Source organism: Strix aluco, chromosome 20 (assembly GCF_031877795.1).
Source record: "Strix aluco isolate bStrAlu1 chromosome 20, bStrAlu1.hap1, whole genome shotgun sequence".
Taxonomy (NCBI): domain Eukaryota; kingdom Metazoa; phylum Chordata; class Aves; order Strigiformes; family Strigidae; genus Strix; species Strix aluco.
In genome coordinates, this window is record NC_133950.1 from 5,252,253 (window position 1) to 5,278,530 (window position 26,278).

The 26,278-nt window shown below is 53.0% G+C and overlaps 1 protein-coding gene across 2 annotated transcripts in view; it reads right to left on the minus strand.

Annotated features, from left to right (window-relative positions):
• Nucleotides 1-3,633: 3,633 nt before the first annotated feature.
• The window catches only part of LRSAM1 (leucine rich repeat and sterile alpha motif containing 1), a 30,602-nt gene continuing 7,957 nt past the window's right edge, over nucleotides 3,634-26,278 (minus strand). For both annotated transcript variants that reach the window (XM_074846636.1, XM_074846635.1), the window contains 21 exons: nucleotides 25,894-25,971; nucleotides 24,997-25,065; nucleotides 24,165-24,249; nucleotides 22,670-22,791; nucleotides 21,366-21,456; nucleotides 19,252-19,382; nucleotides 18,571-18,600; nucleotides 16,696-16,818; nucleotides 16,467-16,606; nucleotides 16,003-16,047; nucleotides 14,935-15,005; nucleotides 13,276-13,375; nucleotides 12,532-12,619; nucleotides 11,728-11,802; nucleotides 10,171-10,251; nucleotides 7,851-7,946; nucleotides 7,153-7,251; nucleotides 6,210-6,341; nucleotides 5,694-5,775; nucleotides 5,238-5,386; nucleotides 3,634-4,713 (listed from right to left, as the gene is read on the minus strand). In XM_074846636.1, coding sequence (XP_074702737.1) covers nucleotides 4,588-4,713; nucleotides 5,238-5,386; nucleotides 5,694-5,775; nucleotides 6,210-6,341; nucleotides 7,153-7,251; nucleotides 7,851-7,946; nucleotides 10,171-10,251; nucleotides 11,728-11,802; nucleotides 12,532-12,619; nucleotides 13,276-13,375; nucleotides 14,935-15,005; nucleotides 16,003-16,047; nucleotides 16,467-16,606; nucleotides 16,696-16,818; nucleotides 18,571-18,600; nucleotides 19,252-19,382; nucleotides 21,366-21,456; nucleotides 22,670-22,791; nucleotides 24,165-24,249; nucleotides 24,997-25,065; nucleotides 25,894-25,971 — 2,013 coding nt within the window. In that variant the 3' untranslated portion in view covers nucleotides 3,634-4,587. The remainder of the gene's footprint in view (nucleotides 4,714-5,237; nucleotides 5,387-5,693; nucleotides 5,776-6,209; nucleotides 6,342-7,152; nucleotides 7,252-7,850; nucleotides 7,947-10,170; nucleotides 10,252-11,727; nucleotides 11,803-12,531; nucleotides 12,620-13,275; nucleotides 13,376-14,934; nucleotides 15,006-16,002; nucleotides 16,048-16,466; nucleotides 16,607-16,695; nucleotides 16,819-18,570; nucleotides 18,601-19,251; nucleotides 19,383-21,365; nucleotides 21,457-22,669; nucleotides 22,792-24,164; nucleotides 24,250-24,996; nucleotides 25,066-25,893; nucleotides 25,972-26,278) is intronic.

Below are 26,278 nucleotides of genomic sequence, written 5' to 3' on the forward strand. Positions count from 1 at the left end.
ATGAGGTCTCCCCTCAGCCTCCTCTTCTCCAGACTAAACCCCCCCAGTTCCCCCCTGAAGAGGGGGCAGACGCTGTCATGGGGGCTGCGAAGGGGCTATTTTTGCTTCTGGGTGCTGATCTGCAGCCAGGAGGTGGGTGCACCCTGGAGAGAGGGACCTCGCTGAGGATGTGCCCGAGAGGGTGTTGCTGGGGGGAGATGGGGCTCAACACCCCCATCCCCTGGGGGGCTGGGGCAAGGAGAGGGCCCCCTTCTCCCTGCCTGGGCCCTGGTTATCACACCCAGCCCCTGCCCCGCCTGCTGAGAGCAACGGCAGCACGTTGTTCTTGGTGCAAAACAGAAAAACATCGTATGCACAGAAAAACAATCGGACACAGCGCGGGGCCCACGTCTGTCTTTAATGTCTCGTGTCTCTGTGGGGCTGTGCCCTTCCCTGCTGCCGTGTCCCACACCAGACTCTCCTTTTGAGGGGAAAGGGCTGTTTAATTGCTTTTGAACAGTTTCACCCACAGAAAAGCACGACGGGACCCTTCCCGTCCTCGTTCACCCCGTCCTCGTTCACCCCGTCCTCGCTGCCTGATGAGATGGACCGAAGCGCAGCCGGGGCAGTTTCCCCACCGCTGGGGCTGTGACGCCACGGAGCGTGTGTGGCCCCGTGCCATGGCTCCTGCCGAGCTGCCCACAGCCAGACCCCGGGGGGTGAAGGAAAGCGCTGCAATAAGTTAATTTTTAAAGAGTCTGATGCCCCGGGGCTCGTGTGTGTGGGGCAGCCGAGCGTCCTGCGGCCCCCACCTGCCTGGGCTGGATCCTGGGAGGTGCTGAGCCCCGGCCTTGGTCCTCGCCAGGGCCGCGCTGTCTGTGGCCTGAGAAGTCCCTGACCCAGCGCCGGGTCCGTCTGGGCTGCCCCGGGGGTGGGACTGGAGCCCCTCTCCCCCATCCAGACCTACTTGAGGAAGACGAGCAGGAAGAAGGTGGAGACGATGAGGACGAGGATGCCGGCGGCGAAGCCGAGGCGCAGGTTCTCCATGGAGGCGAGGGGGGGCTGCGTGTCCAGCAGCAGCCCCCGCCCTGGCAGCCCCACCACGAAGGCGCCCGGTGCCTCGGAGCTGCGGCGGAGCCCGCAGGGGGACACCATGCTGCTCACCGCGAAGACGGGGGCGTGGGCCGCAAGCGCCACCTCCACGGCCACAGAGCGCGCCGAGGCTTGGTGGGTGTCTGGGGGGGCACCGCTGCCTTCCTCCTCCTCCTCCTCCTCCTCCTCCCCCTCGTCCCCATGTGGGGTCCCCAAGGCCGGCGTCACCCCAGGACCCCCCGGAGCCAGCTCAGGCACCAGCGTCACCATCCTGCAGAAGGGGCAGCTGACGAAGGCGACGGCAGCGGCGCGACACACCAGCTTGCGCAGGCAGCTCAGGCAGAGGGAATGGCGGCAGGGCAGCTGCTGGGGGGCTCGGCCCCCCCCGGCGCCCCAATACGCCTCGTAGCAGATCCCGCACTCCCTGCCGGCCTCTGGCCCCACCGCCATGGCGCTCCGGGGCAGCGCAGCCCGCCCGCCGCCGCTTTTGAAGGCGGGGGGGCGGGCGATGGCTGTGCCTGGGGAGGCATGGGGGGGGGGTGAGGGTGGCCACCCCCCTGCTGAACTTCAGTCCGGCCCCAGGGTGTCCGGTGGGCGCTGGACCGGCACGCTCCTCCTCCACCACCCTAGGAAACGTGCTGCCCCAAAAAAACTTGTTTTTCTTTCCCCTTGCCCTTTAGAAATCCATTATTTTCTTAATATTTCCCAAGCACAATGTGTGTGTGTGTGGGGGGTTACCATTGCTATTTTATTTTAGGACGAGCTCACCAGTGGGGGACAACAGCGCCCCCCATCCATCTCACACCAGACCTGGGGCATATGTGTCCCCCGGCCAGCAGCCAGCACAACCATCTCGGGGTTCAGCTCGGCCGGGCCCGCAGGGACGTGCCGACGGCACAAGATGGTTGTGGGGAGCAAAGGGCGGCTGCAGAGCTCTACAGACCCTGCGCTGCTTGCGGCTGGATGTGGGTGAAGTGTAAGGATGCTTTTTTTTTAAAATTATTTTTTCCCCCCAGCCCCTGAAAATCACAGAATCATTTCGGTTGGAAAAGACCTTGAAGATCATCTAGGGCTCAGTGTTGGGACCATTTCTGTTTAACACCTTCATTGATGCTCTTGATAAGAACAGAGTGTATCAGCAGTAAGTTCACTGATGACACCAAGTGAAGCGGGAGTCGATCTGCAGAGGATAGGGAGGCTCTACAGAGAGACCTGGATAGATTGGATTGATGGCCAACGTTCACAGAATCCCAGAATCATCTCGGTCAGAAAAGCCCTTGAAGCTCCTCCAGTCCAACCATGAACCTCACCCTGACTGTTCCCAACTCCACCAGATCCCTCAGCGCTGGGTCAACGCGAAAATGCCCAAGTGCAGCCTGGTGTGACACGGGGCATTGCTTGGTGGGGACGAGCTGGCAGTCCCCAGGCTCCCCGGTGACGCTCCAGCTGTTGTGGTGTCCCCGTACACGGCTGAGCGCCTTTGGCCCTGGCGCTACGTGGGGCTGGGGTGGCCCCGGGGATGAAGGGCAGCCCGGTGCTGCCGACACTCCAGGAAAAGCCGGCACTTGTTTACGGGTAGGCAGCGGACCTTGCCCTGAGCTCCTGTCACTCATTACCACCCCCCAGCACGGCGCAGGGCACCAAGGCCATGGTGGCACCGCTACAGCCGAGGGGACGGGCCGGAGGGGCCGTTGGCAGCATCGCTGGTGCTGGGCAGGGCTCGGGGCAGCCGGCAGAAGTGGGGTGTCTCTCCAGCCGGACATGTGGGGCTCCCAGCGTGGTCCCTGACTGCCCTGGGAGAGTGGGACGTGGCAGGGGGGGCTCCCTGCAGGGCTGGGGCTCCGCAGAGGATGGTTGGGACCCACTACCCTCCCTGCGGCCTCGCCATGTTTCATGCCCTGCCAGGTCAGCATCTGACTCCATCCTGGGGACCACCAAGCACCTCCAGTGCCTGCGCCCCGGCAGGGTGAGGGGATGGGGGAGCCCCTCCGAGAGCCTTCCTGCGATCATTTGGGCATCCTTGCCAGTGCTCCCCTCACTGCACCCCACTCGCCAGCTGCTCCCATGTGTCCCCCTTGCCGGGTCCCCAGCAAGTCCCTGGATGGCATCTGCCAGCTCCTACGTGCAGCAGCAGCTCAACACGAACACAGAGGCTGCGGAAGGGGAAACATCCCCAGGGCTGTTCCCAAAGGGCTCAGCCAGGGCCACGCAGACCTGGCCCAGCTCTGCCCCTGCAGCGAGTCCCCCAGGACTGCTGGTGGCCCACCGTGCTCTGCACCAGCCACCTGGCCACCTCCACGAGGCCACGTGTGTGTCCTGCACGGGCACAGCGCACAGGAGGTGACCCCAGTGGAGGGTCCGAGGTCTCCCCCTGCCTGGAAGTCCCTGGCAGCAAGCAACGCCCTTGGAGAAGTCCGAGAGCCTCAAATCCTTCCCTGTTTGATGTGGGGGAGGAGGAGGTGATGCTGGGACACCCGGGCATGTGGCGGCTCTGCTGCTGCTCCACAGCCCCTGGCTTTCAAGTGTCCTCCCCCTCCAGAAGGAAAAATGCCACAAACAACCACCAGCAGAAACCAGCTGCTTTTTAATAGCTTCTGCAGGGGGAAGGGCTGCGGTGGGACCAGGCTTATCTCTGCATTTTATACTTCAAGGTCAAGAGACAAAAGACAGACTGGGATCGTTACTTATTAATGACGATGGAGAACTACCCGCACGCCCGTGCACAGAGGCAATGCGGAGCGGCGCCAGGCGCAGCCCCAGCCCACCCGTTCACTGCTGGAGCTGGCTGTCAGGTGGCAGCAAGGCTTTCTGCTCCCAACGCCTGTTTTTTGGATGAGGGATCCCACTGGGCTCCTCTGGCCAGAGCGGGTCCCCCGAGTCCTGGAGCCATTGCAGACTCTCCCCTACAACTGGAGTATGAATTGGAGGCTGGGGAGCTCCTTGCTCTGCCCTGACGGTGCCTGTGGCTGCAGCTCCAGACACATGCACATGGGGCAGAAGCCCCAGACCTTTGGCATGACCTAAATGCAAGGCACTGTCAGCACCCCAGAGCATCCCACGGCCCGACCGAGTCCTCCCACGGGAGATTCACCCACCTTCGGGCAACAGTGCAGGAGCATGGCGCTGCCCCGGCCACAGCGGCGGGGGGCTGCAAGGTCACGGTGACTTCGGAGATGGCACTGTGTCACCACTGAGCAAGGGGCATTTCTGCAGGCAAATTTATGAGCCAGAGAGGAGGGGTCGCAGGTGCACCCAGTTCCATCACCCAGGGCTCCCAGGCAAGAGGATGTGGGGCAGGAGGAGGAGACGCAGGTGAAGAAGGAGCCCAAGGCAGAGGCTGAGAAGCCATCGGGGATGGTGGAGGATGCTGAGACTCCTGGGTGCAGCTGGCAGCCAGCCCAGGGCCGTGCACAGGGAGGGCAGTGCTGGTCATGCTGTGTGAGTGTCTAATACTGACACGGAGTAGAAGAGGGGCATCGCCCCGGGAAGGGGCAGCCTCGCCGTCCTCCACCCCGCCTAGCTGCTGTGGAAGATGCGGATGCGCTGTGCGATGTCCTTGCGGCACAGGGGGCAAGTGAGCAGCCGCTGGCAGCAGGTCTGGCAGCAGCAGACGTGGCCACAGGGCAGGAAAATCATCTGGGTCTGGGGGAAGAGACAGAGGAGAGTGTTGCTGTCCCGTAACACTCATCCCCGCGCTGCCGTACTCCAGCACAGGAGGAATCGGGGCTGGAGGAGATGGGGATCACCGGGGAGTGTCACAGCACGGCAGGCAGAGCCCCTCACCCCACGTTCCAGCCCCGGGCACAGCCCAGTGCCATGTGTGCACGAGGGCCTGGGTGCTGCAGAGAGCACGACTGCGATGGGCCTGAGGGAAGGACACGGCTCAGGGCTGAACCGAGCAGCCCCACGGACGCTTCCCACGGCTGCTCTGCGGACAGACGGGCACAGGAGCTCCGCAAGGAGCCCTGCCCTGCCCTGCCCTGCCCTGCCCTGCTCTGCCCTGCCCGCTCCCCGCTGCCGTGCCTCAGCCAGGCTGTGCTGGGTAGCACAAGGGATGGACATCCAGGCGTTGCCCAGGGCCAGGCTGGGGACACAGACATGGTGGGGGGGTGCTGGCTGCTCACTGCAGCCCCTGCTCCAGCCCCAGGCCTGCGCCGGGCTCTCACCTCCTGCTCCATGCAGACAACACACTCCGACCTCTTCTGGTCCCACTGCAGCGGCGGAGCCGTGGGGACCGCAGGGCTCGGGGGCTCCTCGAAGGGAGCGCTGGGTGCTGGGGGGGCGGGGACCTCGGCATCCACCGTCCTCAGCAGCTCTGCAACCACAAACAGGGGGTCTGAGCACCAGGAGAGCTGCCCACCCCCCCACCCACCCGGCACGTACGGGGGTGGCTGCAGGCAGGTTGGCCCTTGGGGCTCCTATAAATAAGAAAGTTGATGGGACCAGCTTGACAGCAGAGCCAGAGCTCTGCCAGCACCCCATGCCCTGCCTTTCCTCTTCACGCACCAGCCCCGCACCCCAAAGGGAGGCATCTGGCCCTGCACATCTCCCCACCCAAGGCTCAGGTACCTGCCGCAAGTGTAAAAGGTATCAGAGACCAGGCAGAAAAGAAACGGTGGTACCTGGGATTGTCTTGGCCACAGCCAGGATCTCCTGAGCTCGCTTGAGGATGGCACGCTGCAGGCCAGCCTCCATCACGCCGATCTGTGGAGCAAGAGGAGGGCTGTTAGCTCTCAGCTCTCAGAGGGGAAAGGAGACTTATGGCCTGAAGGGGCCACTGCAAACTCCTGGGTCTCACTGGCCAGACCTGGCCATGCCAAGGGAAGCACCACCACCAGGTGTCAAAGCCAGATAAGGGAATTCCCCCGGTGCCATTTCTACTACAGAGAACATCTGGAGGATGTTGAAAGACAGAGCCAAGCTACAGCTGACCCTCCAAGTGCTCCGGGAGAGCTGTCGCTCACTGGGACAGGGCACAGAGCAGCACTGGCACCTCTCCTTGCTGGGGGGGACACACAGGAACACCAAGACCCCCTGCTGCCAGACCCGCCGCGGGCACAGCCACGAGCACAGCCCGGCTCGCAGCACGGGGGGGGTTCAGTCAGTGCTGTCCTGCACGTGTATCTGCTGTCTCGTACCTTTTCCAGGTCACTGGCAGTCATGGTGCTGAGCGTTTGCAAGGATATTTGATGGTGTGCAAAGACTGGCACATACTGTTCAGCAGACAGCTCGATTAAAAGGTTCACCAGCTGCCGCTCCAAGCCCTCCTCCTGCAAAACACAAGGCGAACTCACAGACTTCGCTCTCGAGAAAAAAGCACGGGGACAGGCAGCAGCAAGGCTGGCAGCAAGGGCAGGCTGTGTGCTCATTCCTGCCCTCTGCCCTGCCCCAAGTGTTTTGCATCCCCAAAGCCACTAAAGCTCAAAAGCCCAACAGCGAGAGGAGCTCTAGCCCTGGGTTATGAGCACAGTTCAAATCACTGTGTTTTGGGAAGAGTGAAACACAACCGTTTTGGCAGCCAATGTCTGCAACAGCACCTGCTTTGCACACTCGAGCCGATGTGCAGCACAGGCAGAGCTCAAACCATCCCTCCGTGGCCACCCCCCTGGGTATTTTAACAGCACAAAGTCCTGGCTCAATACGTTAGGACAGGAAGGGACAGGAGTTGCTGCTGCATTCAGACAGATTTGCAGGACAATTTGGGGAGCCAAGCAGAGCTGTTTGGGTGTTTAGCTGGACAAATCGCCCTGCCTGGAAGGTGCTCAGAGTCCCCTGCTCTCAGGAAGCAGCGCGACGGTGGGATGGCAGCTCCCGCTGGCAGACAGCTGAGGTGTCAGCTCCTGACAGACCTGGGCAGCCCCGTAACCCCCGACATACAGGAATGAGAGAGGGCTGCTGGGCAGCCCCACTCAGAGCACGATGAGCCCAGGGTGTCCCCTGGCTTGTCAGCCTTGCGAGGGGTCTGTGCCCTGCTCCCTGCCTTCGCTGAACCTGTGGGTCCAGGCAAGGCTGCCTCTGCTCCCCCCCGTGCTCTGCAGAGCAGCGCACAGCTACAGCGAAAGCCTTAACTGCAGCAGCCACCTGGAGTTTCAGGGAGAGGGGCTTCTGGTTCAGCAGGCGCTGGTACTGGATCAGCCAGTAGTTCTCCTGTTTGGTTTCGCTCTTTGCCTCCATTTCCAGCTGAAAAACAAACTCATTCATTCAACAGCCCAAGATAATGTTGCAAGTGGTATTTAGGGCAGCCTGAGCTGGACGTGCAGGAGGGGGAACCGACAGCCTGGGCTGTGTGGGTTGTGCCAGCTCAGAGCGCTGCGAGGGGCGCAGCTATGGGAGGAGGGGCATTTCTGGCTGCTGCAGGCTGTTCCCACTTTGATCCCCACCTCCAGGCTAGGCTTGTGCATCCTTCCAGTGACTTTGCCCCAGACGCTGGACCTGGTCTCCTGAAGCTCAGGAGAGTCTGGAGGTCTTCAGGATTACAAGGTCACACACAAGGACCTTGTGGAATTGTGCTCTTCCCTCCCTCCAACTCCCTTTCCTGACGGGGGAGATAAATTGATGATGATGATGGTTGCTCACGCTGCACCAGGGAGCGGTGCTAACTCTGCCCCTGAGAGCTCACATTAGCACTTTCTGAAGTTAAATTAGTGTCTGGATCTGGGCACAACCCCTCAGAAGCCTCCTCTGCTCCCCTTTATCCCCGTGCTGACCCAGGGACTCTCTCCCTGCAGCCAGCCCATGCACTTCCTCATCTACAGCACCTAATCAGGGGCCTTCATTACCAGTATTTGTTGCAGTTCTTCTTCCCTTTGCTTCTTTTCTTTGAGCAGCTGCTGCAGCAGGTAGCCGAGTGCTTGGCGTTGCTCCGTGATCACCCCCTGCAATAGAAGGACTCTGGCACCCACATCTCTGTACCGTATCGCTGCAAGCAATCACCCTGCTCTGATTTCCAGCGAAGCACTTACCACACCCACACCAGTCCCAGCAGATGTGGGAGCCCTGTGCTCCATGGGCCCTCAGCCCAGCTGAGCAGACAGCCTGAATCGTCTCCTAGCAGCTGGCATGGCAGAACCAAGCTGCACCCATTTCTTTTGGTCCTGCACTGACCATTATCCAGTGGTGCCAACCCCCAGCACACCCCGGGCAGCCCCAGACCGTGCTGGCCTGCAGCAGTTCTTCACCACTCCCTCTGAAGTTCAGTCAGTGGCATTACAAGTGTCCGTGGTTCCCCTCCTTAACCTCTAGACCACCTGAAACTAGGTCTAGAAGTCTGCAGGTACACAGGACAGGTAAGGTAGCACCTCCCCATGCCTTTGGGAAGCTTGCTTTGACCAGGGTCTTGCACCAAGCACCGCCGGGTGCCAGGGCAAGGTAAGTCATCGCTGCAGCCACACCGCTGGGAAATGAGAAGTTAATCACCTCGGGAACCACGGACCGTGTGGCATCTCTGCATGTCAGCCCCAGTTAGCTCATACCTGCTGGGAGGAGCACTGAGCAGAGGCCAGCAGTCATCGGCCACAAGGACTTCAGATGTCCGTGGGCAAAGGGACAAGGATTCTGTTAGAAGGCTGAACCTCCTATAGGAGAAGTGTGGGGAGACCTTCACTGATCAGCATCACAGGGACAGGGTCCTCCATTTGAGCAGGAGAGAGGAACGTCTGCCTCTCACAGCCAAAACCGGTAGCTGATGGGAGATGCTCTGCCCTGACGGAGGCAGGAAAGCTTTGCTGCGTCAGGACCCCCGCAGAGGTGAGAGGGACAACTAACGACATGTGGGAGCTGCTCCAGAGGAGAAACCCAGGCAGCTTTGGCTAACCTTGGGATGAGCTGCGGACCCCCCCCGGGATCGCTCTCTCCCAGCGTGACCTTGCAAGAGACCTGTACAAACACCTCCCTTTCTCAGGGTGTTTTTGGTTCTTCCCACTTTCCAATGATTTAGCAAGTTCATTACTAAGGCACCTGTTTATAGGGGGATGAAGCAACTGTCTGATGCATGGGAGGTATCAAGCACGACTGCAGAAAAGCTTCTGCCAAAGCCCTTTGTGGGCACAGCCCGTGCCCTGGGCTTCAGTCGCAGCAGGGACCCTTTGGGCTGTCGAACGGCCGGCGCGTACGCAGAGAAGTTTATGCCTCGTTTCTCAGCACCCAGTGCTGAAGCTGCAGACGCACTGTGCTGCCTGCTGGGCTGCAGATGGGTACTGGGGCAGAGCCTCCTTTTCTGCTCTCCCCTGGAGCTCCTGTGGTCACCTAAGAGGAACCACTCCGGTCCAGTGGCATCTGAACCACATCTGCCTGGGGCTCCTTGGTCTTCCCTGCATGAACTTTGGGTGGTCCCCCACCATCAGGCCTCCAACACTGCAGCGTTATACAGAGGAGCTGCATGAGTTAAAGCAGCATAACCCAAATCTTACACTCCAAGGTGTCTGGCACAGGGCTCAGAGGCAATCCTGTCTTAAGTCAGCACTTACCAACCTGCTGTGTGCACTACTCTAGGAAAGTATATGGTGTTTGCTACTGATTTCAGGCTGACTAAACAGGTGACCTAACCTGGCAAATAGCACACACAAGAGAACAACTGATGCAAAGGCATAATAACAAAATTTAAAGCCAAGCTGCTTAAGCCAAACTCGATACTCCTCAATGTGTGACTGCTGATGAAGTCAGTCCATCGAATGGTGGGATGGTGGGGCAGAGCAGCCTGGGAGACAAGGCTTAGAAATGAAGGGGGAGAGCTGACAGCCATCACTGGCAGTTATTTAAAAACAAAACACAACACAACAATGTAAGAAGACATGCAATGCGCGGCAGGCAGGTGTTTCTGGATCGCAAAATCCTTCCCCACCCAGCAAACCTGGAACTGCCCATTGCTGTCAGGGCCGGCTCGTTTGTCTCTCCCCTAAAAATGCATCCAGATGTTTAGGAGCAGCAGCAATGTTCCCACATTACCATGACAAAGAGGGTTTTGTGGTATCCTGTGGGTAAGTACCTTTCTGACTAAGCATAAAACCATCTGGAAACTGCAAGGAGCAAAAGAAGCAAGTGGAGCTTTTGCGATCCCAGAGCAGAGAGAGGGTGGTGGGGCAGCCCCAGAGCCCTACATACCTGCAGCGTCTCTGTGTCCAGTTCTTGCCTCTTTAACTCCAGCTGTGTCAACTGCAATAACTCTGTTTCTATTAATTTAATCTAAACAGAAGATGAAACATTTTTTACTGACATTTGAAATTACTTTAATTTATGCTCTTTTAAAATGAGGTCTAACTGCTGCCCTGGGAGGGACAGCACTGCAGAGCGGCCCAGAAGTTTGGGGAACCTGCTAATGCCCTTCTTGTGACACATGCTCTTAGGGTCACTTTTTGTCTCTTGCCTGAGGAGCTGTGTCCCCCACTCTCTAATTGTCTCTTTGCTCTGAACACCCTCTGTTCAAGTCTAGAAGCACACTGCAGTCAGTTCGTTCAGACAAACCTTTTGCAGCCACTCCAGAAGGCAGCAACTGATTGTCAAAGTCCTCCTAGCACCACCACTCAAACTGCAGATTAACTGGGGCAGGGTCCTGGTTTCCAGTAAATCCCATAATGATATGTGCTCTTTCAGGTGGGGCAACTGAGACACAGAGAGGTGAAGTGAGCTGCCCAGGATCCCACAGCAAAGCCAAGATGAGAGCCCAGCTCACCTATCTGCCAGGCCATCTACCATCCCCAGGCCACGCTGCTTCATGTGTGCCACTGACCACGAACTGCCGCCGACACCGGGGCTCCGCAGCAGGCAGTACCCACAGCTCCAGCCCCTTCACTGCCTGTGCAGGACGCTGGATCTCGGTAGTAAAAGGTCCAGCCATGGTATGAAGGAACAAACTCCCTTTGTTTACAGAGCAAGTGCGAGCAAACTGCAATGGAGAGTTGTTAGACTCATCTCCTGGACCGTCCGTGCACAGTCCACAGGCTTCTAGCACAACGCAGAGGTTGGTCACTGAGTGACTCAATATATCCAAGCTCTTAAGCTTATCCACCAACTCCTGACCCGAGACTTTTCTGCTAGAGTCTGATGAGGAGAGGGAAGATTCTGGCCCACTCTGTCAGAAACCAGCCACCCATCTTCGTGCATCAACCACCACTACTTTCTCCACCAGCTCTTGCTCTTCCCCCCAACTATCGCATCGCACCTTCTGCAGAATGGAGCTCAGAAAGGCAGGCTAAGAATGGGAAAGAAAAGGTGAACTTATGGCTCGAGGTGCAGTTCCAATGTGCTGGATGGAGATGCGGTGGACTCATGTGGAAACAGCAGCCCTGCTAAGTACACAGTCTGAAGGAAATCGTAGTTGCAATTGCAGATCACCCCGACAGAGCCAACGCAGGTCTGTCCTCTAGTGACCACTCTCCAGCACTTCACCCACACTAGTGCTGAGCTGAGTGAAGCAATGGCAATCCCACTGCTCCCCCCAACCTAAAACCTGGTTGACACTCCCTCCTATGGAGCTGGGAGACTGCAGTTTAACCAACACTGCCCAACGCTTTGTTACAGAGCTCTTAGCAACCCAAGAGCTCTTCATTCCCTCCAGACCCTGCTCTATGCTCACAGTGCTTTGATCTTCCTCAGAAGTGTCTCATCGAATGGCAGTATGAGCTCAGTACCTGGCTGCTCTTTCCTCTGTTGCTGACTCACCTGGTTCCTGATCTGCCTGTGCATAAGATCCTTCTTCACTTGGAGAGCTTCAAAGGCAGCCTTCTGCATCTCAATCTAAGGGACAGGAAAAATCAAGCTTAGTGAGGTTGTTGATGCAGCTGCAAATGGGTTAAGAAACCCTGTTACCTTGCAGTGACTCATGTACAAGCACCTGAACAGTGCTGACTCTGGGCAACAGCGTGCTGATGACGCCGTGACTTAGATCCCACAGTCCCAAAAGGTGAAACCCACTTTACAGACAGACACAGAAGCTATATTCGTGTTCTTCAAACACGCGTTTTGAATGTTCTGTATGACCCCAGTGCTCAGCTCCAGCAGCACTGAGCACCCAGGCTGTGCAATAGGGCAGGGCTGCCCAGCACTTCTGAAAAATGAGCTGCAGAGATCTCAGGTTCAAAAGGAGGTATTCAAAAGGAGCAGAGGCTTTCAAAATGCTTCCTGTAGGCAGCTTGCCCCAAGTCACCCAGGAAACCTGCCAAAAAGACAGGACTTCTATCCCAAAATCATATTAATTATCAGACCAGTTTTGCTTTGGTCTGTGCTGCTGCCTTTTCTGACAATTTGCTGTCTAGCTAAAAAACAATTAATTTTTTCTTTCAACCACCCAAGGCAGTTTGTCAGAATACCAGAGATTCTCAAAGTTTAGCATGTAGTGTTAAATAAAATAACTTGCATGCAGCCCAGCCCTGCCACCATTGCTTCTGTGATCCACTCCTGATCCTGCTTTCACCTGCAGTTGCTTTCCCTTGATCCCCCCTGCAAGCAGTTTGCTCCCTTGCCTACCTGCTGCAAGATCTGACTAACAGCTTTGTTCTGATCCAGCTGTTGCCAAGCCAGGATTTGCTGGAACTTCTGGTCCATCTCAGCTAGGCTGCAAGAAGATGGAATTGCCACGGAGTTACTGCTGTGTCTGAGACTCTCAACACAAACAAGAGGAAAAGCGGACAACAGGGAATCCAGGAATGGAGAAATTTGTTATATTGCTGCATATATTGCCTGCACTTGCAGGCAGGACCGTGTCTGCCCACTGTCCTCTGTTGGGCAGGTCACAGGCACACAAGGTTGTTTCTGTTCAGTGCCAGATGTTGCCAGATTAAAAGGTGAGAAATTGGACATGTCTGTACCTACAGCAATGCAACAAGTCCTACGTATATACAAACAGCATCCTTGCCACAACCCTGGGAGGTGAGGAAATGAGTTCTGTGCTGGAGTCAGACACTGAACTGGCTAACAAAACAGGAAGACCAGTCTAATTTCATCCTCCATATTCAGGAGAATGCATAAAGTAAAATAAAGAGTGTAAAAAAGTGATAGTTCTTCCAAAACATGATTAACATGCATATTCTTGTGGTTAGAAGGTGGCTCATTTAATCAAGTTTGACTGTTTCTTTAAATTGCACTGTCACCTGCTCTTACACAGCTGTCCTGCTGCATTCCAGCGGCTGCAGGAGTTCCTGGGTGTGTATATGGGAATTACACCGGGGACTTTACAACAGTGGCACCAGCCCCAGACACCTCCCGCTGTACCTGGAGCAGGCCTGGTTGACAAGGTCTTGCCGACGAGACTCGTAGGTCATTTGGATGAGCTTGTTCTTGTAGCTCTCGGCCAGCATTTGTTGCATGGCAGCTAGGAGACAGAAGTGCTGTCAGTCGGTGTCAGAAGCGGGTGTCTAGAACAGGCGCTCATCTACCACTGCTGCTACAATCACTTGCAACTAACAGTGCTTTCTCTCATTTCCAACCTGTCCTTGTTTTTTCCACTTCATTCATTTCAGAGCAGACTCATTCAGCTGCAAGAATCGCAGCTATTTACTGGGAAATTAGCTGAGCAAACTCCACTCTGCCTGTGCTTGGATCTCTTCAGCGCTCAGAGCCCAGTCACTGCCTACTGACCCTCAGATGGGCTGCAGCTCTGCCCGTCCTGCTGCGAGTAACCCATCCTTGGGGTGACAACACACACCCCATTTCCCTTGCAAGCCCAGCAGATGGTCATCATGAGCAGAAGAGGCTCCCTAGCACCATTCTTGTTTACCATATGGCTCCTGCCTCAGGAACCTGACCAGTTACTTCTGCAATATGAAGCACTTTGTGTGCTTACATCCAGTCTCACAAACTCCTTGTGTGATGCTGTAGCTACACAGGGAGCATAGCTTGCACCCCAAGGAGAACCGGCAGCGAGCTGAAGGTGGAAGCAGTGGATCTTCACAGGCTGGAGCGATGGGCTAAGGCCAACTGGAGGAGTTTCAACAAGGCCAAATGCCGGGTGCTGCACTTGGGCCACAAGAACCCTCAGCAGCGCTACAGGCTTGGGGAGGAGTGGCTGGAGAGCTGCCAGTCAGAGAGGGACCCTGGGGGGGGTGATTGATAATGAGCCAGCAGTGTGCCCAGGTAGCCAAGAAGGCCAATGGCATCCTGGCTTGTATCAGCAATAGCGTGGCCAGCAGGGACAGGGAAGGGATCTCACCCCTGGACTCGGCACTGGTGAGGCCGCCCCTCGATGAGTGGGTTCAGTTTTGGGCCCCTCACTCCAAAAAGGCCATTGAATGACTCGAGCGTGTCCAGAGAAGGGCAACGGAGCTGGTGCAGGGTCTGGAGCACAGGTCTGATGGGGAGCGGCTGAGGGAACTGGGGGGGTTTAATCTGGAGAAGAGGAGGCTGAGGGGAGACCTCATGGCCCTCTCCAACTCCCTGAAAGGAGGGTGCAGAGAGGGGGGATGAGTCTCTTGAGCCAAGGAACCAGCGGCAGGACAAGAGGGAATGGCCTCAAGCTGCGCCAGGGCAGGGTCAGACTGGCTCTTAGGAAGGATTTCTTTGCAGAAGGGGTTGTTGGGCGTTGGAATGGGCTGCCCAGGGCAGGGGGGGAGTCCCCATCCCTGGAGGGGTTGAAGAGTCGGGTTGACCCAGCGCTGAGGGATCTGGTGGAGTTGGGAATGGTCAGTGTGAGGTTCATGGTTGGGCTGGATGAGCTTAGGGTCTTTTCCAACCTGGATGATTCTGGGATTCTGTGATCAGCTATGGTACATGTGTAATGCTACCCCTGCAGCTCTGCCCCACTGCACCCAGCAACAGAGCACGAATGCGTGCGTGACAGAGCACCTCCCACATGGTTGTCACCTATTCAGCACATCTCCAGTGGAACCAGGTCTTTCTTGCACTTTACCACCCCAAAGAGTTGTCCGGACTTACAGGCCACTTCCCTTCTGCGTAGATGCTCTGTCTCCTCCTGTGTTATTGCCATCAGCTGTTCCATCCTTATTCTGACAAACAAACAAGAACAATTCAGCCACTCCTTCAAATAAGCACTATCTCACTTCTCCTCCACCCACCCAGCTCAGAGCCTAAAGGCTGGGCAGATTCACTCTGCCACTTGCTCAGGAAAGCCATGTGCTTATCAGAGACACAAAATTCTCCGTGATTTCTTGGTAAGGAACCTCTAAATCTATGGGAGACAACATAAATTTTGCTCAAAACCACAGGGACAATTGATTCTTGGACTGGAAAGCTGATCTTTCTGAGAAACAGAACTTTTATGCAATGGCATACACTCTCACCAAACACTGTGCCAGTCCCTTTTTTTGCTTTCCTTTCTCTTGAGGCTTGACAGCACTTTAAAGCTGACCTAAGTGAGCAGTGCCACTGAAAGCAGCAGTGTGGCCTCCATTCCCACCTCCTCCATCCTTATCCTAGCACAAACACACACAGCACCACTCAACAGATCAGGAACTGGTCTGGCTGGAAAATTATCTGACATACAAAGGGATTATTTTCACCAGGTCAGTGTCCCCACAGCACAAACAGTTGGCTGAAGGGAGGGGAGAGTTGGGGACAACCGCTTTTGGTGACAAAGCTAGCTCAGAGTGTTGGCTGAATGGCAGCATTGCTTTCAACATATTCCTCCCAGCCTGTACACATTTCTGGACCACCTCCATAAATGCCTTGCTTTCCAACAGATGTAGCATTTCTGTTGGTCCCTGACAGTGGAATACAGGGTTTTGTTCCCAAACTCCTTAGCTAGGACCATTCAGAGATGAAAAAGGTAAAATCACCATCCCATTGGGTTTGCTAGACTGAGTAGGACCAGCCACATCTAGTCCAGTGTCTTGCCTCCAGCAGTGACCAGAACCAGCTGCAGGTATGAGATGAACCTCCCCGGACTTAAGGTGGATTCAGACTGGTGGCTCTGAAAGGAAGGTCCCAGCCCTCTTCCCAGCTTCTTGCCCCTCTTCTAGAAGAGCTTATTTCAAGGAGACTCACCTCTCATTCTCCAAGGATTTCAGAATGTCTGAACTTTGTTTTTGCCTAAAAAAAGATAAAACAAGAAGTTTTCATCAAGTGAGCAGGACATTCTACTCTCCCAGAGGGCAGAAAATGACTTTGCTTGCGTCAGCACCAGCCCAGCAGGAGATCCGGCTGATCTAGGCAGTGGTACCTTCAAATACTTCAAATATCCACCTTCCATGAGGAATTAAAATTTTTTCCACAGCACTGCAAAACTCCAACAGCACACATATGTGTGAAATGCAGTTTAAGGTGTCAAATTCCACTTCCTTTAAATGGGACTTTGGCAGTCCAGCAGCTAAGGCACCCCCTACAGACATCGATCCTGATCAGTTCCGTAACACGCAGAAGGGGCAAAGTGAACTGCTCGGAAGAAGACAAAATAACACGAGCCCCTGAGGGACAGAGATCACTGTAAGACACCCTGGGACCCTACCTACCTCTGGTTGTCCTCTAGCAGCTTCTGGATACGGTTGGCAATGCCTTGCTCCGCTTGCTTCAACTGCTGCAGCAGCTTCAGGCGCTCCTCCTCCAAATAGCGCTGGTGCTTTGTCAGACCCTTCTCCAGCCTCACCTGGTCCTGGGCCAAAGCAAGGGAGAACCAAAGGAGGAATTGGTCAGTTTAGGAAAAGCAGTGTCTTGTACGGGGCCTGCCCAGAGGAGACCCACCTCTCTCACTGTCTGCAATATCTCATCCTTCTGACTGTTGATCTGCTGAACAAGCAGAGCGTGTTCTCTTTGCCCCATGTTCAGGCGCCGCTCAAATTCCAGCTTCTCCTGCATTTTTTTTTCCTGAGAGGAGCAAGAAGAAAGATGAATGCCAGAAATCAGTAGAATGCTGGCTCTGCTCCTTCCCAAGCAAGTATAAATTCTAGCAAAAATGTAAAACAAGGCACAGTAATCCCCTCAACTACAAGAAAGCAAGCCAAATGGCAAACAGGAGACTTGACTAGGGGATGGGAATATTCTCTCCTTAGGAACATAAAAATTGTGAAGCAGAAGCTACTGCTCTCTTTATGACAGTCTCCAAACTCCCCACAACTCATTTCAAAGTCACAAAGCTGAAGTCCCTGGGCATCAACCCATACAACTGAAACAGCCAATACAAACACCCGGAGGGAAGCCCAACATTAAGGTTGTGTTCAGTTCCAGATGGCAAGGGACTCCCTTGTCTGAAGACAACAGAGGGAAGGCAGCAGCCAGCTACGAGCAGCTCTAGCCAAGGGGAGAGGTGAAATGCATGACAGGAGCTTCTGATTATTTCAAAGTGAGCCTGGCACAGGGAAAGAGACAAAGACCAGTGAAATAAAAAGGAAACTAAAAGTGCAGCCAGGTCAGGGGAATGGAGGACAGAAACAAGGAACGCTAGGAAATAGCAGGAATGGTGACACTGAGCCAAAGTAGTAGTCACGGAGGGGCTGGAGTTTGGGGCAGGGACATACTGCTGGCCAGCTCATGCGAAAAACAAACTGAGCTTTCAGCACAGAGAGGCAAGAAAAAAGCCACCAGGTGTGAAAGCCCTTGGATCCAACTCTGCACATGTTACTGATTGTTGTTAATTTGAGCTGATTTTAATGATTTTGGGTGATTTTGATTTAAATAAGGAATGATTAGGCCTAATCAATTAAATGGAATTTTACAGGAGTATTGGTTTTATAACAGTTAGGAAAAGATAATTGCGTAATGTTTTAAGTAGCCATAGAAATATTGCATTTAGTTTAGAGTAACCATACAACCAGTCATGCTGCTACAAAGTCCTTTGTAACGTCCCAGGCTAAGGCCATGTAGGCTGGTAATAATCATTAACCAGATTTCTATTCAAAGAATACGATTCCTGACCAGGTACTATTGTTAGGCTGTTCAGTAAGGTCAATTTATTGCCCTGTCGACCAGGATGTTCTAAAAGATACATCGTGAAAGGGCCTCGAAGCATGTTAAAATTGTAACGTGAGCCAAAGTCCTTGAGACAAGGACATTGGAGGGTCTTTCTTTTGAGTTGGTGGTCATAAAAGCAGCCCTTCGACTCAATTTAAAGACAAAATGCACATGAACGGAAAGGGGTGGGATTAAGGAAATGAATTATGAGAATTGATATGACTATGTATGAGAATCTGTTTACTATGCATCATTATATCCCATATAATCAGCATGCTGCACGAGTTAGACATGTGGTGTTGGTGAGACGACTCCCCCACGCACCCGGCCGTTAATAAAGGAGTGTCTGTTATCTACATCACACTGGTGTCAATACGTTCTTTTATCCCGTTTGGTGACACAAACACAGACTGATTTGAAGTGGAACTGCTCGCTCACGAGAGAGACTGCAGCTCATCGGCTGTGTGTGTCAGACAAGTCAGCTACAGATTCCCCCACACTCCCACTTGTCTCCTGCAGTGAGGAGTGAGCAGCTCTTGGGGGTTTTCTGCAAGAACTCAGTTCTCAAAACATTCCGTTTTGGCTGAGAAACCGCATAAAGGGAGGAAAAAGAAGAAAAAAAAGTGGAGCTATTCTTCAGACAAAGCATTTGCAGGGCTTCATCCTTACCTTCCTCTTCTCATAATCCAAGAATTTGTTCTGAAAAATAAGCAATATCAGCAGACATTTACTCCCAAAAGAAATTTTTTGTAGATATCATTAGCCCACATTATATCTTCCCCCAACTGAGTAAAGACATCAACCAAAGGCAGAAGAAGATTAACATAGCCACAAACCGAGTCACTCATGCTTCTCCAGGGTAAAAGAAACTTACTCTGTACTTGCCAAACAGCACAGGAATTAGCACAGCTCATCACAATCACATGCCTAGCCTCACCTTTCCCAGGCAGGGCTGGACGTGCCAAGCACTTGGCTGGGAATCACAAGGTTCTGCAGTTTGCTGTCTCCCCAAAAAACCGTACGTGTTACCACGCTGCACACACTGTGTCACACTGTCACCCCTGTCCTTTGATTGTATCATTGCTTTCAAGGACAGAAACAGCTCTTGATGACGTGTGTTCCAGGAGTCAGCAGTGGTAACACCATCCCCAGCTGTCGGGGAGGGGAGGAGATGAGCCACCCGCGCCCACAGCGCTTCTGGGCACTGATGCTCTCTTGATCCTAAAAGACACATCTCGTGGCAGGGAGGGTGATGAGGGATGATGTGCTAAGTGCTGTGAGATCCATTGCTGGAGCCGAGAGGCAAATCCAAAACCCTCTTGCACAACTTCACATGCAGTGTAGCCTCACCTGCCACTCGCTCTCCTCCTCCAAGTACTTATGCACTGCTCTGTCCACCCCATCCACTGACGTTCCTCCTCTATCGCTCTCCAGCACGGGGAGCAGATACTGCGAGGGAGGGTAGTATGCAATTCCACACTCTGGAAGGTATCAGACACAAAACAAGAACATTTGCTGCTTAAAGACCTCCTTGGCAGCGTGGCCGAGGGCTGGCTGGAGTGTGAGACTGCTTCCAACTGTGCTCCCTCTCCCCACACACAGCCGAGTGACACAGAAGAGCTCCTTCAGCTCAGGCAGGCTTAACAACAAGAAGCTCTGAGAGGAGATCGTGCTACCCCATTCCCACCAGGAAGATGATCAAAGATAACCTGTTCAGAGAGAAACGCTTCCCTCACACAGGTACAGGCATCTTGACTTCTGCAAGGCTGCAAATGTCCCTGCCCATACCAAAATAAGTTCCAACTGCCCTTTTATTTCGTGGATTAGCACAATGTCTGGCAAGGCACTTCCCCTGCATAAAACCTCTTCCAAACTTTCCTGTCTGGATTAAACTCAGTGTTTACAAACTCACAGTACTTTACCTTTGTCCTCTGAGTTTTCCATCTAGTTTCATCTTTCTTAACAAACCATCAGTCTGCAGCCCCCAAGTCTTTTCTCATACAAAATGAGGGTAGAAGGGACATCGAGTGACAACTGAGTCTATCTCCTTGTCCCAAGGCAGCCATACCCAGGCAATGCCTCATCTCCCACTTGAGAAAATACAAACGAGAAAACAAAATCACGGGGAGATCCAATGACTTCTTATGGTCACTCAGACAGTCTCTACTCAGCTATTCTGGTGTTTTAACAAAACCATTATCAATTTCAGTGTGACAGTAAGAAGCAAGTCTCAAGGAAGGACTCCTGTTTTGCTGTCTGCCAGCAAAGGTACATAACTCACTGACCAGTCTGTCATGTTGTGCTGGGTTTGCATGGTGGGGCTTTTGGTAGCAAGGGAGGGGGCTACAGCGGTGGCCCCTGTGAGAAGCTTCTCAAAGCTCCCCCAGCTCCAAGTCGGACTCACCTCCAGCCAAGGCCGAGCCAATCAGCGACAGTGGCTGAGCCTCTGTGATAACATATTTAAGAAGGAGAACCTGAGAGGGAGTGGGGACTTTGAGAGGAGCTATGGGAAGGACACCTCTGCGAACACCGAGGTCAGTGGAAGGAAGGAGGAAGAAGGGGGGGGAGGCACACCAGAGCAGAGACCCCCCCTGTATCCCACGGTGAGAGGGCAGGGCCACCCTCTGCCACCCATGGAGATCACCGGTGGAGCAGAGGCCGACCTGTGGCCTGTGGAGGAGCCCACCCCACACGGCTGTGCTTAAAGGAGGCTGTGACTGTGGGAAGAAGCTGCCCCCTGTTGTGGTTCATTGCTGGGAGGGCTGCAACAGGCAGGGGTGACCCACGCCGGAGCATCTCCAGAAGAATGCATCCCGTGGGGAGGACTCACGGCAGAGGGAGTTTGTGGAGGCCTGTCTCCCATCAGAGGGATGCCACAAGGAGCAGCGGGAAGAATGCAGAAGAGTGTCCCCCCACTTTGGAGGAAGAAGTGGTGAACTGACTGCACACCCCACCCCCTGCCCCTGCGCCGCCAGGGGAGGAAGTAGAAATATCAGGAACAAAACCTGGGCCTGAGGAAGAAGGGAGGGGTGAGGGGAGGTGTTTTAAGATATGGTAACACTTCTCACTGTTCCATTCTGTCTGTTAAGTGTTGGTTTTATTGGTGTTTGAATTAAAGTGATGTTCTTGTTTTCTTTCCCTAAGGAATCTGTCTTTTGACTGTGACTGTTTAACTGGGTGAGCGACCCCTCCCTGTCCTTATCTCAATTTCTGAGCCTTTTTGTTTCATTTTTCTCCTTCCCAGCGCTGGGGGGAAGGAGTGAGTGAACAATTGCGTGGTGCTCCGTTGCCCTCTGGGCCTAAACCAGGAGACGTGGGTGCAGAGCATCAGAAACCACCCCAAGCAAAGCCAATGCGATGTCTGTCCTTCATTAATGCAATCTTTGAACATGCCAAAGCACCCAATGAGAGCACAGCGCAGTCCCCCAAGTTCTCACTACCATCCACAGATGACTCTTGCTTACCTTTGCAGAGGAACTGCTGAATGGACTCTGTACCTGCACTGCAAATATCAGGTGATGGGTAGGTCATGGAAGAAGCATCCAAGGTCAGCGTCTCCAAAAGAGAACACACAGAGCCGCAGGTTATTCTGGTGGCCCAGCCAGAGTCCAACTGCAGTTATCCTTGCAGCTCCCCAAAATTTCACTTATGGAGTCATAATTTCATCTTACCCTAAATTCTGACATAAATATGAGTTTGCACTGAATTTCCCTTGGGTGTTTGACACCTTTCAGAGGTGATTCAGTGGAGCTCCCTCTATTTTGGGAGCTTCTGAATTGGTCCTTCAGTGAAACATCTCCCTTATGCAGACAAGTCTACTTTGTGTTTAAGCACAAGAGGGCACAGCACTTCTCAATTACAGACATCTTCTACTAATTTCTGTAGCTGGAGCCCTTAAGCATGACACATGCAAGGGATGGTGATACAAGGGACTCAGAGAGAAGAGTAAGAACAAGAGGAAGGACCACTTACTGTTTTGTCCTACTGTGGCCACCAAAAGGACCTAATGTTCCCTCCTGTAGAGAAGGGCATAGCGGGAAGGCCCAGAAAGGAACAATTTTATCAAGCACAAGTGAGAAAGCTGCACAGATCCCTCATCTCAGAGTCTGCCCACAAGAGAAGTGAAGCCTACTGTTGTGTGTTTGAGACAGGAGAGCATGTATTCGCATCCTCTGTGCTGGTGTCTGAGTCAGCCCTGTTGCCTGACATTTGCACAGTTTAGTACTGACAAGTCTGGCAGCCAGAAGGTAACACATCCATAAAAATCTTCATGCTTGTCCCATTTTGAATGTGAACTCCAGGGAGCCAGAAACCTACGGAGGCTGACAATGAGTCAGAGATCTGTCACAGCAACGGAGGCAAAAACCTCATCAGAAATATCCCATCTGCTCATTTAGAATCAGCCTTGGTGGAAATGGGCTGAGTCAGCCTGAGCCCACAGGCACAGTTCGTGCTCTCAGAGAGACAGCCCTGGCAGAAAATACCTGGGGGTTCACTCCCTGTGGATTATACTTTTGTCATGATTAAGCCATGTCAAAAAGTGATCAGAAAAGATCGAAGTGGGAAGGGTACGCAAAACCTATTTTGGACACCATTCACTGCATACAGCCTTGTTACAATCCCCCACAGTGGGTCCTGCCCAAGGCCTAAAAATTCACTTCCTATGCTAAATTTATTATCATATTGAGCAAGTAGGAAGGGAAACAGCCTACAGCAGAATAAACAGCCTGCAAAGAGCAGAGACAGACACGGCTGGCTGGCTGCGTACCTCCAGCGTGCGGATGTGAGCCAGCACCCGCGGCAGCTCTTGCAGCACGTTCTCACTGATATCCAGAGTGCGCAGACTCCGCAAGCCACTCACAGTAACAGGCAGGTCCTTCAGCTTGTTACCTAGAGAGAGAGAAAAGTCATTTAGTACCACATAACTTTTCCAAAGCAGGACCCAGCAAGTTCATCTGCTGGAACACCAAACCATAATCATACTTATGACTCATTTTCTATACTCTCTACAGGGACGGGGCTGTCGTGGGTCACACGAGGACTCCAAGGGCTGCCATTGCCCAGCGAGGCAAATGGGGATCGAGATCTACTTGCACACAGCCCCAGTGCACAGGTCCAGCAGCAGTTCCTCATGCTGAAACAACCTTCTCAGCTGAGGTCACTGCTGCAGGCTGGATCTGTGTCCTTTATCGGGACAATATTTGCAACATGGAGTCTTCTTCCCTTCAGTGCAAGTACCAGAGATGGAGAAAGGGGACTGAGTGTGGGACTGCACATCCAGGGGACAGAGGCCAGGTGCTGAGGAGCACTATGGCAAGGAACTGAGCTGCACTTCTGAGCTCCTCACCCATTCCTTCCATTTCAGCAACAACTCCCTGTAACAAAGTCTCCTTTTTCTCCCATATTTATGGCACTGCATATCTGGAAAAAGCCCTGGAGTCTTGAAAAGAGCTACAGTTGTGACCTCTACGTCAGGGCTGTACAAACCTGGTGGGGCTACACAGGCTCACGGGACCAAGCTCCAGGTGTCAGTGGACTTAACTGCAATGCAGTTTATCCGGGCTGACTGCTTTGCTTGCTTTACTGAGCTGCTTCTGCCAAAGACCTGCTATTTTTCTTACACTTGAACCTGCATAGACAGATTTCTTAGGTTGGTCTAAATCATTATGCAGAGAGGCACAAACCCTGGCCTGGGACTGCTCTTGCAGGGCACAGACAGCACTCCCAGCTCCAGGGGGGTCTCGTGCTCCCGGGGAAGGCCATGTGCCTCCAGCCCTCTCGGCACTCCTTGCTGCAGGAACGAGGCAGCTGGGGCTCTGAAATGCTGCCCACGTGCAGGCACACGAGTAAGCTCTTGGCTGTTGAGATCGGGCACAATGACCCAACAACCTCTCCTTTGAGAAAAGGCAACAGGCTGAATGAAAACATCGATTGGAGCAAGTCTGGCCCAAGAGCCATGAGTTGAAGCACACAGCAGGGAACCAAGGCAGACAGTGTGTGCATTTGCTAAGAAGCAGCCAAACAACCCTAGTTACTCCTAATAACTCAGGGAATTTTCAGGAATCATTTTCAGCTTAGATGATTTCTCCCACCTTGCCAACTATCTGAATTCAAATATTTTTTTGTGTTCTTCCTTAACGTTCATAGCATAAACCATTTGGTGCTTGCTTTGGTTGAAAGGAATAATTACTACTACAGCTCAACACAACCTAGATAATAAATAGTGCTTTGCCCAGAGCACTGACAAGAAACATGTGCCATACCTTTCACATTGAGCATCTGGAGCTGTGCAAGGTCTCCTATAGATTGTGGAAGACTTTTTAAAAGATTCCTTTCAAGGTTTAGGACCTAAGGTATTAACAGAAAAGATACTCAAGATATTCTTTATACAAGTCTCAGATCTTCTACACATCTATGCCTACTTTCAGGCCCAGAAGGACAACTTGAAATTGGTTTTAGACAATACTTTCTGGGCTAAAAGAAAAAAATAATTTCCAGAAGCCCTGGATACAGGGTACATCTAGCTACCACATGCAGTGAGAAACCCTACTGACAACCAACAGCAGCAGCATGTGCTGAACCCAGATGCAGGAACTGGGAAGCAGAGTTCCAGGGCAGCACCCCCCCACCCCAGCTCCCACAGGGGAGCAGTGACTGAACATGAAGCTGCACCCTGAGCAGAGGGGACCCTCAGCATGTCCTACAACATGCTGCACTGAGTTCTCAACATAATCACCCCAGGAAGAATGGTGAAACCTGACTATTTTGAGAAACCAATGGGACTGGAAGGTCCAGCTCTGATTGCCCAGAGCACTTGCTTGGCAGTGTGAGCCATTTGGACTGACAGCCCTTGCGCTAAGCAGGGGCTACATAATTCAGCATGCCTACTCTTCTGCTCTTCTCCTGCTCTTCTGCTCTCCCTCCCCAAAAAGCCAGTTCAACAGCGACAGTCAAGTCAATGAGATAGATCTGACAATATGAGCACCATCATTTAAATTATGATTAATTATAAAACAAAAGGCAGCAATCCCATATTCTTGCTGTCCTGTAACATACCCTTTACAGACACTTGGGATGCAGCTGCAAATCTTTTACCTGGAGAGATGTCAGCTGACCAATATCAGCAGGAAGCGATGCCAGCTGGTTGTCATGCAGGTCTAGAACCTGGAAGAGTAGATGATTTCACCAACCAGTCACGGTGCAAGAATGAAAGGTCATGAATTACCTAGCAATGGAAATGACTTCCCTTTCAATGGTGCTTTGAAAAGCAGCTTAAGTTTTTAAGGAGACAGAGACACTTAATTCTTGTAGGTCTTTTGAAAACTGAAGCCTCTACACATCAATAAACAAATGAAAGACTAGGGAGAGCGGTGACACCAAGGAAGCTGTTCCACAAAACTGGATAAGCCAACTGGATAGATCGTTTCCATGGAGTCAGCCTGGCAGAAAAAAGACATTTTCTGCAGGATCAGTGAGCTGAACTGCTCCAACACCAGCGCTGGCCCAGGGAGAGGGCACTTCCTCCACAGAGAGGTGAGCTGCCTCTTGTGAAACCAGAGCACGAGGGTGGTGGAGCTGAAAGCCCTCAGCATTTATATGACAGGTACAGTGATACAGCCCCATCACACATGGTCACTCATCACCAGTTTCATTCACATTCAAATGACCCACCAGCACAGAAGAGAGGTGGATCTACTCCACAACACACTCAGCCCTGACTGACCACCACCATGAGAGGCTGTTGAGGGGGGAAGTGTCGGATTATGAAGAGTATAAATGAGTCCTGGGACCGATTATGATTTTATACAAACTGCTCAGTGATCACTATCTGTCTACCTGGGAGGTAACCTAGGAAAGGCAGGTTTCACACCTTGTTACTGCTTCTTGGTGAAGACAGTCAGACAGAAGGGATTTATTTGGGCTAGTGTGTTTTAATGCAGCTAGAATTCAAGGAAAATAGGCTGCAGATAAACTGTTAAGAATCACAGTTACCTTCACAGTTATGAGACTCAGGAGGCTGCAGGACTTTGGAACTAAAGATGTCAGATTATTTGTATGAATAATCAGCACCTGAGGGAGGAAAAATCCCATTGAAACATGAACACAAGAGATGCTGCTGTCTAGAACAAGCACATTTGTTGATATTTAACTGTGGAGGCTGTACAAGAGCTCAGTATCTTATTCAGTATCATATAAAATATTAAAATAATAAATGGATTTTAATAATTAAAATAAAAAATGGATTTAACATGAGATCTAAACCAGAGGCTAGTTTCTTACATGAGAAATATCATAAGATAGGCTAAAACAGAAACAATCACCTCATCTTTCATGACAGAAGTTAGCTCTAAAGCACACACAGGATTAGTCCTACCCA